General features: G+C 59.1%; 1 protein-coding gene across 1 annotated transcript; it reads left to right on the top strand.

Annotated features, from left to right (window-relative positions):
- Window positions 1-14,598: 14,598 nt before the first annotated feature.
- On the top strand, window positions 14,599-16,133 carry NKX2-3 (NK2 homeobox 3). Its single transcript, XM_072340604.1, has 2 exons — window positions 14,599-14,944; window positions 15,493-16,133. The coding sequence occupies exons 1-2, from the start codon at window positions 14,599-14,601 to the stop codon at window positions 16,131-16,133; spliced, it is 987 nt and encodes a 328-aa protein (XP_072196705.1).
- Window positions 16,134-17,240: the final 1,107 nt, after the last annotated feature.

Raw genomic sequence — 17,240 nt, 5'->3', positions numbered from 1 at the left:
GATTTGCATTTGAAAAGGCTCCCTTCAGTTCCCTACCTCTGAAATGAGGATAACTCTCCTTTACCTCATCGCAGGGTTACTAGGATAAACAGATTAAAGGCTGCGAGATATTGTGGCAGGGAAGGTTAAACAGGACCCTGTGACAGACAGCCCACGGGCAGGAGCGAGCATCAGAGCCATGCTCAGCACAACCGGCGACCCACCTCCGTGCCATGCAAATGTCTCACATCCCGGTGCTGGCGCTGCCTTCCCAAGACACGTCCCTCCCAAAACCCCGAGGGGCTGCTCCCATGGCCAGGGACACCCACCGGGCCCCAGTCCTGGGAGCGAGGAGAGCTGGTGATGTGGAGCTGGAGGCCATCAGTGTAGCAGGTATAGCACAGAGGGCATACAGGGCTGGGATGGCAGCCCGAGAACGTGCACTTCTCCAGTGAGAGCTGGTGGGGGGAGAAGATGAGCCAGATAATCGCTGTCTGGAAAGTCTCACCCGGGTCCCTAGTAAAATAATGGCACAAATATTAAGAAAAGGAGCTCTATAAACATCTAGAGGATAATGAAACCATGAGCTATAAGCAGGATGGGATTTGTAAATAAAGGGCCGTGCCAAAAACAACAAGCCTTCCATAATTGTTTTGGATAGAATGACAAGATGAGTGCGGGAAGGGGACTCGGCGGATGTCATGAGAGGGGAACCTGGAAGCACCGGGTCTGTCCTCGCCTGGCCACTAAGAGCCCCCAGCACATTTGGGCAGGTCTCTGCACTGGGGGACGTGCAGCAGTGTCCCAGCACCATCCTGCTGGTGGGGCTGGCACCTGGGGATTTGCCTCTCTCCGGAACCGAGACCGGCTGGCACCTGGTTCATGTCACCATCAGTTCCAGAGTCACCCACACCTCGGCCATCTCCAAGGACAGGAATGACCCAGCTGGGATGGCTGTGGACAGGAAGAATGAGAAAGAAAACTGAGCAGGGCCTGCAGCTGGGACATAATGATGGCATTTCCCAAGCCATTCCCCAGACTTTGTCAAAGATTTTTGCTTTGTGAACACCAAAATGGCACATCCAGAGCTGCAGGTTCCTGGTGCACCATAGCACCGAATTTTTGGCCAGACTTGCAGATAACATGCACCTCTTTGCAAGCAGACCTTTGAAATGCAATGCTGTTGAAGCACAGAAGTGCTAGCATGGTGCAGACCGAGCACACCTAGTTCTGATGGTGCAGCAAAGGCTGAGCAGGGGCCTGGCCAAAGTTAACTGTCTGCAGAGCAGGGCCGGCTGGAGATAGCCGAACTGTGCCAAGCGGCTGGCGGCACACAGCGTGCACTGCAGTGCTCACCCATAGCCACACACAAACTGAGGGTGAAATGCACCATATATGGTGAAGATGCTATTAGCCCCTAGCTGTCTTAATAGAATCTTCCCAGGAATTCTTACTTGAAAATCATAAAAAAAAAGTAGGTTTGGATGTGAGACTGAAGCAGAGACGCAAACAAGGACTGGCGCGATGCCCCATTTTAAAAAGCACAGGCAGTGATGAAGATGTGATTTCCCTTCACCTTTATCCAGTCTCCCGTAGTACTCTGTAGCCAGACTGTGAAGGTACAGGCTGGAAGCAGCGAGCATGTGGTTTAAAAGCTGAGAGCACTGGGACTCAGGGAGACCATGACATCTCCATCTTCAGACATTCCCAAAGTTTGGCTGACAGAGGCCTGACCAGCAGGCTTTGCTGCCAAAGCTCCCGAGGCCAAAATTATTCTGTGAAATGAGAGAGGGTGCAGAAAACAGCCACGGAAAAGACACCAGAGCAGGAGAATGCACCCCACAGTGACAGAATCAAGCTCGACCTGTTTTCCTCTTAAAAAAGCTTAAGAAATTTGACTGCTATGCACAAGTGCTCTGATAGTAAGAAAATACTGTGCGCCAAAGTGTTTTTATTCCAGCCAAAAAAGCAGAACAAAAATCAATGGCTGGAAATTAAAAGCCAGACAAAGCCGCATAAGAAATAAGACGTACATTTTCTAAGCGATGCTGATTAGCCGGTGGATTAACCATCCATCCCTCAGTAAGATAAAACCCCAAGCTCCCTCGCTTCTCCAGACCACGTGCTTTTGTACATGAGAGAAAACCCGTGTTATTCAGATCCCAAAAGAGTAACACGACGCGGCGCTCGGGGAGATCCGAATAGGTGACTGAATGACTAACTCTGATCTTAAACATCGCGAGTAAAAATATATCATGTTTCTTGTAGGCACACAAAAATTCACATTGCATGAACTCAGCGTAAACACGAAACATCGACATCTGTGAGCCTGCAGATGACGGGGGGGGGGAGCGAGCAACCGCCGCTCGTCCTGTTTGACAAACACCAAAACACCCAACCCACGGCTGCGTGGAGGGAGGGAAACCATGAGCTGGACGTGAGCTCACAGCACCACGGGTCTGTCAGCAGATTCATCTGCAAGATGGGGTGCTCCTGGATTCTACATGTAGGTGCACGATCAGCTGGATGGGAAGAGAAGGTCCCTCTGTGCGTGGCTAGCTGAGGAATGCACAGACCTTCCAGGGGGTGTACAGAAATGGGCAAAAGATTGGATTTGGGAAAGAAAATGGAATAAAAAAAATAATAAAAAATTGCTTTGGAGTAAATAGCAAAAATGCTGGTGGAGATTATGGAAAACCTGGATGACATTCACTGCTGAAGAAAAACACACCTGGCAAGGACCCGTCCTGAATAGACTGGCTAGAGGCAAAATGATCTCTTTCTAGTATCCGTATTCACAGAATCATAAAATATAAGCCTAGGAGGCCCTTGAAAGTTCACCCAGCCTGTCTGCCTGCCGCCAAAGGAGGCAAACCCTTCCTGGTGGAGTTTTGTCTAAACTACAAGAAGCCGCTAGTGCTGAAGACGGCTCCCAAGAAAAACGAGTTTTAATTCCCCTTTGCTGCTGTCATTGCAGGGTGAGCCCGTGGCTCCTTGTTCTTTCCACCCTGAAAACAAGGAATAGCCTATTATCTCTTGCTTTGTAGCCGTGCCTTATGCATTTGAAGACTTTTATCTTATTTCCCTACAGTTGTCTCTTCTTGATACTGAGCTACCCTGGTCCTTCAGCCTCCTCCAGTATGTCATGTTTTCTGCATTTCTGATCACCCGTGTTCCTCCCTGGGCTTTCTCCCAGAACCACGACTTGAAACACTCAGCCCGAAGTGGGAACCGGCACTTAGGCTGACACTCTGAGTGCAGCAGGATCACATCAGGTGTCCCACAGACACCTTATTTATGTGTCCCAGTCTGTGTCTGCTCTTCTCACTCAGCAGGACGCTGCTGGCTCGTGCTCCCCTTGGGTCCCACTGTCACCTCCAGCTACTTTCCCACAGAACAAGCTCAAGTCCCAGCCAGTGGCTGTGCAGTTGATTTTTTTCTGACTCATAGAAAAGCCTTATTTTGTTTGTATCAATAGTTTTCTTTCAATTTGTCATGAAAAGCTGAACTGAACTCTTGCAGGCCCTACCAGACTGGTGCTGCTTAACGACAACCATTGATGAAAGCCTTGGCTAGCACTCTAGGTCTCTACCAGTGTCAAAGCACTCATAATTGGTCTTCTGAGAGCTCTCCAGTTCGTGTAGCCTGACGTCCACCAAGATAATGTTCACCTAGACCTTGCTTATGACAAACTCACATAGGAACGAGACTAAAGTCCCACAGATGACTAGATTTAGCACATCTATTTCGTCCAAGCATAGACGTCCCCAAGTAGAAGAAAATCCAGTTGATGTGGATCTTTGCTGATGGCCAAAACTATCACTTATCTCTTTATCTCTACTTACATGTTGAGTCCCTTAATGATGAATTTGCCTGTCTTCAATCTGTTTATGCAAATATCCCATTTTTCCTTTGACTCTGCACCTCTGGTCTTGAGTAAAGCTCAGGAACTTGGAAGGATACAGAGGTTCACTGGGGGAAGAAAAAAAAGGAAGAAAACTGCTCAACAACAACAAAATCCTCGGAACTCACATGTTTATCCAAATTCATCTGAACCTTCTGGGGACAGTGACTTTTTAGGGTAAAATGAAAACAAGTTCAAGTGAGTTTTCCATCCCTGAGACCATACAGCAATTCCAGCCAATCTGAAATAATTTTCCAAGAAGATTTCCTGCAACCCCACAGTGATTAAAGGAAATAACATTGTGAATAAAGGGACATTCTTCAAAGTCAATGAAGGAGCCACAAACGGTACATTCTCACAGAGGGCCGGAAAGCGCCAGCACGAGGTGGACCTTGCGGTGTGTGGCCCCCCAGAAGGAAGAGGGTGGGATGTTGGGTCCGTCCCTCTTCCCCGGGATGGGGTTGTGACCGGGCTCCTCCCGGAGCAGGCAGCAAGGGAAGAGGCCCCATGGGCTCCCCATGTTTGGGGGTGAGAGGCTCGGTGGAGGCAAGTGCATCCAGTGGGCTCAGGGCTTGACATCCCTCTGCCAACATGCCACGAGACCTCAGGGACCCTCCCCAAACTGAGAGCTGTGCAAAGAGCACCATTCATCCTGCTGCTCAAGCTCCACACCATAACCTCTTTCCTAGGAAAGCCTCCCTTTGTCTGAACCAAACCTGTGTCATGGCTCTCAGACAGACGAGCCTCCAAACCACACTGGTGGAGGCAAAGCACTGGGCAAGCAGGGTCCTGCCTGCTCCACAGGGCTGGGGGCTGCAGGAGCTGAGCAAAGCCCCCTGGAACAGCAAGGGCGGGATGAACACGTGCCCAAAATGGCCGAGCCAAGGGGACTGTCAGAAGCCCGCCTTCCTGGCTAAAACAAAGGGAAGGGAGTGTGGCAAGCTGGAGGGGAAGGCAAGAGGGGGCTGCCTGCAAACCCAAACACACATGCTTCACTTGGTGCTGTGTAATAAGGGAATTAGCTAATGAGCTTACTGCAGCACGGGGATGAGTCCTTTAGAAATATCATGGCCACCTGGGGAGGCTCGTGGAGGAGCTGGGCGGCCTTAATCTGCAGTACAGAGAGGATGTGATGAGCCCTGCAGCCTTGCTTTCCCACGTCCACAGGGCAGGAATTCGGAGAGCAGCACTCCTGGAAGCATGGGGAATAAACCACGGAGAATAAACCACGGGGAATGAACCGTGCTTTTGCTTTGCAAAAGTCTGGCTACAGCGCTGCTGGGTGCAGCCCATCCCCAGCACAGAGCAGTAATGGTTGTCGGCAAACCGAGGAAGTCAACAGTATGGATTTTTTGTCGTTGATGCAAGCCGTTCAATACAGCTGCATAAAATCTGAGCTGCAAGCGCGTTCCAGCGTGAGCATGAGAGCACTGACTTGAACTGAAAGCGGGTGAGAGAACGCAACGTTAGAAGTCACTTCGAACAACGCAAACGTTCAAACTACAAATATTCACCAAGTGCTTTTTTAGAAAGCAGTTTCCAGAAAGAAATCAGGTGGGGCTGGAAAAAAAATAAAAATTAAAAAAAAATAAAATCATTTGCTGGTTAAAAACTAATAACGAGTTTAAAAACGCACTGAGGAATTTGTGCACAACGCAGGGCTTGCGTGGATTAGGGAAGTCTGAGCAGCGCCGAAGACATAACACTCCTCCCAAGTAAAAAGGGAAAAGCAAAACCCCGAGCCAAAAACCGGGCTCCACTTGGAAGGAAAAATTACTCCCACAGAAATGAGGACAGCGTCCGAACCCAGATAATTTCTGGAAAGGTAGAAAATTAGGAATTTTATCACTATGTTAAGGTAGAACTGTCATTACTAACGGTGTGAGAAATAAGCTGTGAAAGTTAATGAAAATTTTCTTGCCTGAAATGAATTTAATTGAAGCCAATTCCATGGGAAACAGGAGCTTTTATTTCCTTCTCCCTCTGGCATATTAAAAAAAGAAAAATAAAAGAAAATCTGAATTAAAATCTAGATTTTTGAAGTTCATAAATCAGAAAGCTGATCCAAAAAGTGGGCGCTTTCGTGCTTCCATTGTCTCCTGCTTCTCCCCAGCCCTGGAGCTGCCTGCAGAATACCCGGCATCCACATAAGATTTCCTCCCCTGTTTTCTCATCTTTCCTTCACTTTTCTAAGTGCTTGTGGGAAGGAGGATAAAAATCCTCAATGCGATATTGCTTGCTTGGTTATTACCAGGGCTATAAGGATAAAATAATGTGAAAATGAAAGAAGAGAAAAAGATTTTTAAAAAATTATTGATTGATTTATTCCTCTGTTTTGTGAGGCTCTTTTCTGAAAGACTGCATTTGAATTTTTCTTGCTGGGAAAACAAAAATTCTGAGGCCAGTTTCTGGGGTTTCTATCAGCCTCACTGAAGCCTGCAGGAGAGCTGCAGAAAAGGAGCTTGGAGTCCATCCTGCACGAGGTGAGATGAAGGGATCAGCCTAAAGGAAGCGCAGCCGAGGCTCGGATGGTGACACAGGGTATGGGGACGGCCCCACAGCTGTCACAGCATGGGGAACTCACACACCTGTGGTACAGCACAAAACAGCAGCGCTGGGTTTGAGGAGGGCGGGGAGATGTCCCCTCACCTCTATTCCTATAGGAGATACCCCAGGGACCGGAGCTGGGAGCATCGCCTTGCCATCCCCTCGCTCCCCACACCTCCGCCTGCTCACAGGGTGACCGTCACTGTGAACAATGGTCAGCGAGCGTTATTTATTTTCCAAATAAATCAGCAGGTCCTGTGTCGCAGGGCTGGAAAGCAGTGGTGGAGATGAGGCCCTCCCCGAGCCCCGGCCAGGCCTTGAGCCGCTGTCAGGGCTGCAGAGAAACAGCAGCGAACTCTCACGCAAATGGCCTATAAAAAAGGCCCTGTCAAAGGCACCTTGACCTGCAGGCTGGCGGTGCTGCTGGGCTCCCCGGCGGCCCTCCCCTCCCAAGCAGCGCTCCCCTTGCATGATGTATTTCCCCTGCCTTTTTTAGAGCTGCATTATGTTAGCTCCAGGAAACAGCCTCTTCCTTCTTATAAACACAGCCCTGGGTTACTGACCAGCGGCCCTGCCACTCCGCAGCCACTCTCTGTCCATCCATCACACCTCGCTGTCACCCTGGCAACATATCTCTTGGACCGGTCCGGCTCCAGCGATGGGAGAGGCGGGGGCAGCGGGGGGGGGGGTCACATACACAGAGCACAATTCCAGCCTGCTGACTAATTCCCTGGAAACCCTGGGGCTGCACAATGAGAAAGCCTTTCCGAGGGTTTCTCGAGCGTTACTGGAAGGTCAGCCGAAGGTCGGCACAAGGACATGGCTCCGACTTTTCCCCGCCGTCAGCAGGGCGGGTGCGCGGGGCAGGGATGTTTGCAGAAGGGCGCCTAGGCCCAAATAGCCCTGTGGCACAGTGCCGGGCAATGGGGATGGCTTGGGATGGGGCCACTGGGGTGTCCCAGCAGCCAGACAGGCGTCAGTGTCTCCAGCAGTCTCCCCTTCCCACTAAGTCCCTTGGCTGCCTTCACCCCTCACTAAGTAAGGCCTGCTGCCTTCTGCACAGCCCACACGCCTGGGGACCACAGGCCCAGTGTGGCATCACACAGATTGCTGACCATCCATAGCCATCCATCTATGGCTGCAGGGATACCAGAAACACAGGGATAAACCATGGGTTGCACCCATGATTCAAGAGACCCAGCTCTGACAGCATGGAGTCACATTTTGGGCCCACCTGGCCTGTTTGTTGCATGTGGGCCTCAAATGTGGCAAGCAGGAAGGGACATTCGTGTCCCACCACTAAGTGCCACTCCACCCTTTTCCATGCCATGTGCTCACATTGCTGCCTACTGCTTGTCCCCTAACCCCTCCAAAGGAAATGCCATATGAAGGCAGGAATTGGCAACCCTGCACATGGCAGGGGGTCAAAACTATATGATCGCTACAGTCCTTTTCAACCCAGGCCATTCTATGATTCTATGATTCTATGTCCGCTCTCAGCCTCACTTCTGCACATTCCCAATGCAAAGCTGGGAGTCATGGGGAAAAAAAAAAAAGCCAAAGCTTTTAAGGACACATCTTCACAAACCCAACCCAAAGCCCCACGAGGGCAAATCCTCTCTAATCCAGGCTCTTCCTTGGAGGTGTATGTGGAGTGGAAGGGTGGAGGGGGGGGGGGATTTAAATGTGGAAAACTGAGTTCTCCATCTCTTAGGTCTGGCAGAGAGCCTACTGATAGACTCAAAACAAGTCTGCAGAGAAGCCTGTGTGGGATAATCCAGTCCTGGCCCCAGAGGGGGCAAGTACAATTAGGAATCCTCTCTCAAGTCTCCACTCCAAGATAGAAAAACAGTTTATAATTTCATCCAGAGTTGTTGTTAGAAAGTTCTGATTCATCAAGATACACTAACAATTTCTGCGCAGTAATTACCAGGAGAATTCATTAGACGAGCTCAGAGATAAACTATTAGCAGAGACATTCAGATCTCCCACCTGCTAGGAGCCGCTGTATTTGAGCAACGAGGAGCTGGCGCAGGAGGGAGAGCACAAGCTGCAATGGCAAAATGCAAAAACTACTTTAAAGGAAAATGGAAGAATGGGTGTTTATTAAAAGCACAAGGCGCGGGTGCACACTCCACCATTAACCTTTCCAGCCGCAGCAGCCAGACAGGGAGCTGTTTTCCTTTGCTTCCCCTCAGCACACAGCAGTCCCCACCCCAGCGGCCCTTCCACTTCCAGAGAAAAACACAGCACCCACGGCCCGCCTGTGCAACCGCATGCAAATCAGCAGATCGTGCTACCTGTAGTTACCCACTGCAAACAGAAAGCACAAGATCCTCCTGCCTTACTCCCCTGGTAGCAGCAGGTAGGCGGGAAGGCTGCACCAGGTGCATTGTGCTCAGTGCTGCTCAGCTGGCTGCAATGAATTACGGGCACAGCAACTGAAGCTATGCAGCAGCCCCTGGCTGTGGTGCCCCTGGAGCCCCTCGGTGAGTGCCACCAAACCAAAAGAGACGCCACTGTTCTGCACTGCACCACACATGAGCCCTGGGTCACTGCAGCACAGTCGAGGTCGCAGCACAGTTTCTGCTGAAGTTGCTGCACCCTCTGGAAGTCCTGCGCCCTGGCAAAGCCACGTATGGTGCTGCTGGTGCATGTCTGCCAGCTCTGGGAACAGCTGATCCCAAGTTGGCCTCACCCGCATGGGAACAAGCCCTGCTTGCAGCCGGAGGAATCCCGATTAAGCAGTGAGAGAAGTGGGGACTGACTGCCGGGCAGATGCCCTAAACAAGAGCAACTTATCAGCTCTGTTTCTAAGATGAGACGTGTCAGCACCTCGCGCGGATTCAGCCGGGCTGCTCGCTCCCCCCAAGCACGCCTGTGCTGCTGCAGCACAAGGGCTTCCGTGTCTCTAAAGGCCGCCTGTGGAAACCGCCGCCAAACAGCTTGCGAAATTTCTTCTAGAAAAGGCTTTGCTCGGGCTGGGAGAAGCGCTGCACCCAGCATGCTTTGGGGAGTGGGAGCCAGCATGCAGCTGCGCTCCTAACACCGTGTGTTCATCGGGGCCCAGCCCCGGCAGCAGCATGGGGAGGTCCTGAGCCGAGAGGAACACCAAGTGCCGCGGCCGGCGAGGAACACGCACAGCAGAGCCTGACACGGCTAATCCCCCCTGTTTATTATGTAATAAAACGCTTTTCCAGACCTGTTAAAATTTAATTAGTTTAATCTGAATTGTTCCATTTTCAACAGTGCATGCAAACACAGAGCCTGACCCTGCCACTCTCGTGTGAACCATCCCGCAGGCTGCGGTGGGAGTGGGATGGATCCCGCTGACCTCAGCAGGATTACATGCATGAATCAGAGCTGCAGGCCCAGGCTCGGAGCTGCAATTCAGTACCGGGCCGGACGCCAGTGCAGGGCCCAGGGTCCACTTAGGCTCCACTTAAGCCATTTGGGATGCAAGTGGTACGCAGGCCTGCGGATGTGAGCAGCGAGCGAGCCTCGTGTTGGGCCTCTGCTGAAGGATGAATTTCAGCCCTCTTTCTTAACCTCATGGACGCAAACAGGCAGCGACGGCTTTGAAGCACAGAGCAAAGGCGCTGGGGAAGGACTGGAGAACGTGCGTTGGCAGTGGTGGCCTCAACAGGAGCCCCGGCACGGGAGCAACTCATTGTGGGAGCACTGTGCTGTGATTTATGACAGCTTCTCCTCCAGAGGAAGAGGTGTTTGACAACCCTCTGCACGTCCACAGATGCAGGGCTGTGCTGTGCAGCAGGGTGGCTTTCTCAAGACCGCGTATCCTTTGTGCACAAGAGAAGCCAAATAAAAGCAGACAGGAGGGGGTCCTCGGTGCTGACATTTCCTATCCTGCGTTGCTTCAGATGTGGGATGACCTTTACCTGCTCCTGTGATTTGGCTCTCACTGAGCTCAAGATGTCAGGCTCGGTTCCAGAGCTCCATCAGACACTGAAATCAAGGACAACCTTCCCTTTAGGGTCAAAACCCAGCACTCTGACATGAGCCACTCTCATCCCCAGCAGTGCTGAGTGCTGAATGTTGCACACAGCTGCTGGTACTCAGCACCACTCTGATCCCCTGCCTTAAGGTCCCAACTTTGAAATGTGCACAGAAACTCTCGTTATGACCCTTAGGAACAAAAAAAGAGAGAGAGAAAAACAAACAAAACAACAACCATTGAGGTTTTGTGTTGAGACACATTTCCAAACCACACATCCCTGCAAAAACTGTGAAGCAAATGTAAAACAGCCAATGACAGGTGGAACAAAAATAATAACAAAATTTGCAGTGATGAACTTCTCCAAAAAAATGGGCACTGCAGGAGTGGTTGCTATTGGCAAAGCCAAACCAGGGGTTCCCAGGACCTGAGAAGCAGGGATGCACATTAGACCCAGTGGCAGGACGGTGCAGGAATGAATGGGACGGGACAGGGGAGATGATGGCGGCACACGGCTGGAGGAACATACAGCATCCCTGCCTTGGACGTGGCTGCTGAGCCCAGGGATTAAAGAACAGACTTCATTAGAAACAAGAGTGGAAGAGTCACTGCTGGGAAAGCGTCGCGTTGGCATAAAGCCGTTCTTTGCTCCGGGAGGCAGCGGGCCAAGGCTATGCCAAGGCGGGTGTGCCAAGAGAAGCGTGTCCCGCCCAGGGCCGATCGCTGCAGGAGCGGTCGCTCCGTGCCCCCTCGCCGCGGACCCTCCCGGAGCCGGGGCTCGGTGCGCGGACCTCGGGCGGGCAGCCGGCAGGTGGCCGGGCGGTGCGGGGCTGAGAGCGGAGGGGCACCGCTGGTACCGTCCGCCGGGCGCTGTCCCGGGGCTCGCGAGCGGCCCCGCCGTGCGGGGGCGTCCCCGGAGCGCTGCGGTTCTCACATAAATCAGGGCCGAGCCCCTGGGAAAGAGCCATCCTTCACCGGGCGCTGCTGACAGAGAACGAGAAACAGACGGGCCCTGAGATAAACCACGGCGCACAGCGTTTATACAAGGGCAGGCTCTGTGTAAATAGAGCCGGGCGCGGGGGGCAGCTCCCGGCGGCACGGACCCGCACCGGCCCCCGCCGGCCCGCGGAGCTCGGGGCCGCCCGGGGCAGCGGGCAGGTGGGCACAGGCCGACGGTCCCCCCCGGCAGCCGGCCGGAGCCTCGCCGCCGCGTCCGGCCGCTCCCCGCGCAGCCGTCGGAGCCGGAGACAGGCCCGGCTTAGCGTGTTTGTTTGTTTACGGCCATTAGCGCGGGGCCGGCTCCAGCACTCGGCACCCGCGAGACTAATGGAGCAATTAGCGGCCCCGCGGCTGATAGCATCGCCCCGAGAGAAGGCCCCCGGCCGAGGCAGCGTGCTACCGGGCTGCCCGCACTCGGGCCCCGGCGGCTCGGGGGGGCTCTCTCGGGGCGGCTCCGCCATGTGCGCGGCCGCTGCAGGGCTGCTCCCCCCTCCTCGGCCCGGGGCGGGGGAGCCTTGGCTCCGCCGCAGCATCCGTACGGCGAGCTCCATCCATTACAATAATCCCCTGTCTAAACAGAGCGCAGGAGCGGCCGGGACAACAAGGCCCCGCTGTAAACAGAGCTCAGGGGACGCCGCTAATGATATAAATAAAATAACCATTAATAGCCCGCTGACCCCGGCCCGGCCGCCTTGGGAAAGCCCCGGAGTCGCATCCCGGAGCTGACACCCGGCGGCAGGTACCGGGGCTGCGCTCTGCTCCGACTCTCAAGCCCTCCCGCTCGTCTCGGCGTCCCCAGCACGGACGGGACGGGCCCAAGCAGGGCCGAGCAGGGCGCAATCACGCCCCGCTTGCGCGGCTTCCCCAGCCGGGAACGGCCGCTCTCCCAGCGCCGAAACGGGCCCGATCCGATCCCGCCGAAGCCGGAGCCGGCAATGCGGGAAAACGCACGGGGAGCAGGGCGGGGGACAGAGCCTCGGGAAGGGCCGTGGGTGCCGACACGCGCGTCGTCTTCATCCGCGGGACGTGCGTCCCCAGAGCCCTCGCCGGGTTTGGCACCGGCACTGAAGCGGGTCCGACGGGAGAACCGCTCCCGCCGCCGAGCCGCCCCGGGGAGCCAGATCCGCCCGGCCCGGGCTCCTCGTGCCCGCGGGGCGCGCCTGGCGTTCGGCCCGTCCGGGCTGCAGCTGCGGGCGGTAGCGCGCTGGCGCCAGGCGAACCCGCGGGGACGAGGAGCGTGGGCAGAGACCCGGCCGGGCCCGCGGCCGAGCCCTAGGCACGGCGGCTGGAAAACTGGAATAATAGGGCCCTAATTCTTTGGCCACCGAGGGCCGCCAAGGCCCAGCGCCGTCGCCTCGCCCTGCTCCAGCTCCGGGTGAGGGCGGCCCCGTGCGCAGCCCGCAGAGCCCGAGCCCAAACCTCCACGAGCCGCGAGCGGGTCGAAGCCGGCGGCGGACGGAACACCGGAACGGCGCTAATCGTTACTGGGGCCGCGGCAGCGAGGGGTTTCTATCCGCGCACCGGCGGCACGAGACAGCGCCGAGCGCAGAGTCGGGCCCCGTAAGACCCAGTTATGGCGGCAGCGTTTCCCGGTGCACGGTCGGAACCGGGCGGTCTGAGGACAGGAGAAGGGAGGGCGATCTGCCGCAATCACTGCGCGGATTTCAGGGCGGCGCGGCGGGGAACGATGCGGTGCAGCCGCGCCGCCTCCGTGTCCGCGGGGCGAACGGGACCCGCGGCAGCCGAACCGCGGCCATCTGTGCGGGACGTGGGCCCTCTAACCGGGGCTGCGCCGCCGGTAATTGCGTTTCGCCGTTGCGGTCGGAGCGGTGGGACGCAGGGAAACGAAGGTACCGACGCGGCCGGTAAATGTCAGAGCCGCCGCCCGGTACCGACCCGAGGGAGGTACCGACACTCACCTGCCCGCCGTGCGCCCGGCTCCCCGCCGCCTCGCCTCGGCGCCGATCCGAGCCCTGCGGGGCGGCAGCATTTTAATCACAACGAAATTTCCCACCCGGCCCCCCCAGCCCCGCACTTGGCGCGCCCGATCCGCGCTTCGTGGACGCGTTGAGCCCTTCGAGCGCCCCGGAGGCCGCGGGGCCCCTTCATGGGGTCCCGGTACCGCCCGCCGCAGCGCACCGGTGTGTTCGGTGGAGCCGAGGCGCAGCTCCGGGCCTGCGGGAACTCTCGGCGTGGAGCAGCTCGGCGAGCAGCGGCCCGCTCGCTCGGTGCGTTACCCGCCGAAACGGGGCCGTGGAGGCTCTGTTTGGCCGCTGACCGCCCGTTACCGGCGAGAGAAACGAAACGAAACGAAAGAAAACGAAAGAAAAAGCCGAACGGGCCGGCTTAGATCTCCATACCCCTGCGTCGCGCCGCCGCGGCCCCCGGTCGCCCGCCGACCGCGACCCGGCCCTATTCACCTGGGCCAGGCGTCGGCGGGGCTCCGGGGCCCGATTCGGACGCGGCGGAGTAACGCGCGGTCCCCGGGAGGAAACAGAGCACGGCGGCTGCGGGGAGCCCGTGCGGACGGGACGGGACGCGCCAGCGCAGAGGTGTTGCGGGAGCACCGGCAGCGAGGGTCCGGAAAACACGGAGGGCGTCGGGTACGTGTACGTCGCATGGCTACTGCCCGCCCGGACGCCGCGCACTCGGCGGCGGGGCACTTGCGGGCCCGCACGTGATCTCCCCGAGCCGTGTGCGGAAGGGGATCGGCGGGGCGCGCCGGGCGGGGGGTCCCTACCTACCTACACGTGCTTAGCACTGGGAGACGCGGCGGCGGCGGCCGCGGCTCTCTCCGGGGTCCCCGACCCCGGGTGCCGGGCCGGTGGGGCGCTCTCCGGGGAAGCGGCCTCCCCGAGCGCAGCCTTAATACATTGCTATTTCTGGCCGGGCGGCCGGAGTCGGGCAGGGGGCCGGCTCTGCCTCCCCCTCCCTCCAATGGCGAGGCCGCCCCCGGCCCCCGGCCCCTCCTCGCCGTGACGTGCCGGCCCGGGGCAGAGGAGGCTCCCGAGCCCTTGGCTGTCCCTGCAGAAGCTGTAACAAAACGCAGACCCCCCAGCGCCGGGCTAATGGAGGCAACTTAGACAGGAGCAGGCGCGGCCCCTCGTCTCTCGGCGCTGCCCGCTCCCCCCGCACCGGGTGCGGCGCTCCCCGCCGAGCCGCAGCCCGAGCGCCGCCGGGCCCCCGGGACTCCCCGGCCGCTCGCGCTGCCCCGATGATGTTACCGAGCCCCGTCACCTCCACCCCTTTCTCTGTCAAAGACATCCTCAACCTGGAGCAGCAGCAGCAGGATCCGCACTATGGGGCCCAGCTCCCGCACCACCTGGAGCACCACTTTCACCCCGCCGCCTGCCTGCTGGCGGCCGCCGACGGCGCCCGCTTCTCCGACGGCGAGGAGGAAGAGGAGGAGGAGAAGCTGTCCTACCTGAGCTCCGTGGCAACGCCCGGCGGCCAGGCGGACGCGCGGCTCTCCGCCGACAGCTACGTGCACGCCGTGCTGCGCGGCTCCTGCGAGGCTCCCGGCCCGGGAGAGGAGCCGGACCCCACGGCCCGCGACCCGAGTGAGTACCGGCCCCGCCGCGCTCCCCGCACCGCTCGCACCGCTCGCTCCCCTCCGTCCGTTCCGCGCTGCGGAGCTCGGGTACCGGCGCTGCTCCACGGCCGCGCCGCTCGGCGCGGAGCCCTTTCCCTACCGCATCCCCCGGGCACCTGGAGCGGGGAGCGCCGCTTCGCGGGGTTCTCGTACCCAACCTCCGCGCCGCGGAGTTCCGCGTCCCCGGGCAGAGCCTGCGCGGAGCCGCGATCCGGAGCTGCCGGATTGCCCCACGTTCCCCCGCTTGGCGGGACGGGTGAGGCCCGGCCCGGGCGCCGTGCGGCGGAGCCCTCTCGGAGAGAGGCGACGGGCGAGCAGGTGCCCGGGGCTCAGCCCCGTGGGAGCTCCGCCGCCGGCGCGGAGTCGCACCCGGCCCCGTCGCCCCGGCTCGGCGCTGCTTCCCAGCCCGAGCCGCGGTTCCCCCGACGGTCGCGGTGTTGGGCGGCGGCGCGCGGCTCGGGGCTTCCTCCCCGCGGTGCGGCCCGGCGCAGCCGTGACCTGTGCTCCTCCGTGCAGAGAGCTGCGCCCTGAAGAAACCGCTGGACGCCGCGGAGAAGCCGGAGGAGGCGGAGAGGCCGAAGCAGCGGAGTCGGAGGAAGCCGCGCGTCCTCTTCTCGCAGGCGCAGGTCTTCGAGCTGGAGCGGCGGTTCAAGCAGCAGCGTTACCTGTCGGCTCCCGAGCGGGAGCACCTGGCCAGCAGCCTGAAGCTCACCTCCACGCAGGTGAAGATCTGGTTCCAGAACCGGCGCTACAAGTGCAAGCGGCAGCGGCAGGACAAGTCGCTGGAGCTGGGCGGCCCCGCGGCCCCGCCGCCGCCGCGCAGGGTGGCCGTGCCCGTGCTGGTCCGCGACGGCAAGCCGTGCCTGGGCGGCTCGCAGGGCTACAGCTCGGCGTACAACGGGCCCTACTCCTACAACGGCTTCCCCGCCTACGGCTACGGCAACGCCGCTTCCTACAACGCCGGCTACGGCTGCACCTACCCGGCGGGCAGCGGCGGAGCTTCGGTGCAAGCCGCCTGCAGCCCGGCGGCGGCCGCCGGCCCCTTCGTGAACATGGGCGGCCTGGGGGGCTTCGGCGGCGGCGGGCAGGCGCTACACCAGGCGGCGGCGGGGCCCTCCTGCAGCCAGGGCGCACTGCAGGGCATCCGGGCCTGGTAGCCCGCACGCACTCAGGGCCGGGAGCGGACCGGCACGACGGCCCCGCGGCCCCGCAGCGCCCTTACGCCCCGCGGACTGAAGGCGGAGGGGCGGCGCGGCGGGACCCCGGCTTTCTCCCAGGGCCGCGGGGCGGAGCGGAGCGGCGGAACGGAACGGAACGGGACTGGACGAAACAGGACGGGCCGAGCCCGCGGCGGAGCGCCGCCGCCCCGAGGTGCCGCCGCGACGGGCGGGACGGAGCTGACCGCGCCGCGCCATCGGAGCAGCTTCGCTTGTAAAAAGCCGACGGCTGGGCCCGGGGCTCCCGCGGCCCTTCTCTTTATCTACTCTGTATCGGTTTCTGCCAGCGCCAGCTCGCGGAGTCAGTCAATAAACCAGGTGCAATATCCGCCGCCCGCTCCTCCTTCGCCCGGCTGCCGGTGCCCGGCGGGGCTCGCAACGCCGTGCCCGCGGGGCAGGGCGGCCCGGGCGGATTGTGAGCGTGCCAAGGCGCTGAATGGGGACGCGCAGCTCAGAGCCGGCCCATTGTGGCCGCCGGGCCGGCGCTGAAAGGAGCCGCCGAGGAAGGTAGCGGGAATAGGCGCTTATTGGATTCGGGAACAAAAGGTGTGGCAGGGAGGCGAGGGACAAAGGGGCCCCGGCGCCGAGATTGACGGGCCGCTTTGCCCCCCACTGAGGCCCAGGCCCGGCGCTTTATGCACGGGGGCTGCAGAAACGTGCTGGGTTTTGTTCCCCTTTCTCTGAGCGCAGGGGGAGATGAGGGGGGTCCGCGGGCCGCTGATTAGGGCCGGCCGGGCCGGGCAGCCTGAATGCCGGGGCATTATTGCTACAAGTTCAACCATTCCTCTCGGGTGCAGGGGGAGGGGGCGGACGAGACCCTCAACGCTGTCCGGCGATCGCTGTCGCCCCATTCCCGTCCGGTTCGGGACCGCGTAGCCACGGGCGCGGCCCCACCGAGGAGCCTTCGGGTCGGTGCCGCTGCTGTGTGGAGCCCGGTGGATGGGCGTCCGCGGAGCCCCGTCGGCGCGGGGAGCGGTCCCGCAACGTGTCGATCCCTCAACGTGTCGATCCCGCAGCGCGTCCGTCCCGCAGCCAACACTGACGTGC

Source organism: Excalfactoria chinensis, chromosome 6 (assembly GCF_039878825.1).
Source record: "Excalfactoria chinensis isolate bCotChi1 chromosome 6, bCotChi1.hap2, whole genome shotgun sequence".
Taxonomy (NCBI): Eukaryota; Metazoa; Chordata; class Aves; order Galliformes; family Phasianidae; genus Excalfactoria; species Excalfactoria chinensis.
The sequence above is the reverse complement of the archived record's forward strand: the minus strand, read 5'-3'. Positions and strand labels throughout refer to the sequence as shown.

Excerpts from the sequence above, each read along its gene's own strand:
- NKX2-3 (XM_072340604.1), top strand. The coding sequence starts at position 14,599 with ATGATGTTACCGAGCCCCGTCACCTCCACCCCTTTCTCTGTCAAAGAC. Across the intron at positions 14,945-15,492 it reads CCCCACGGCCCGCGACCCGA|AGAGCTGCGCCCTGAAGAAA; the intron begins GTGAGTACCGGC and ends TCCTCCGTGCAG.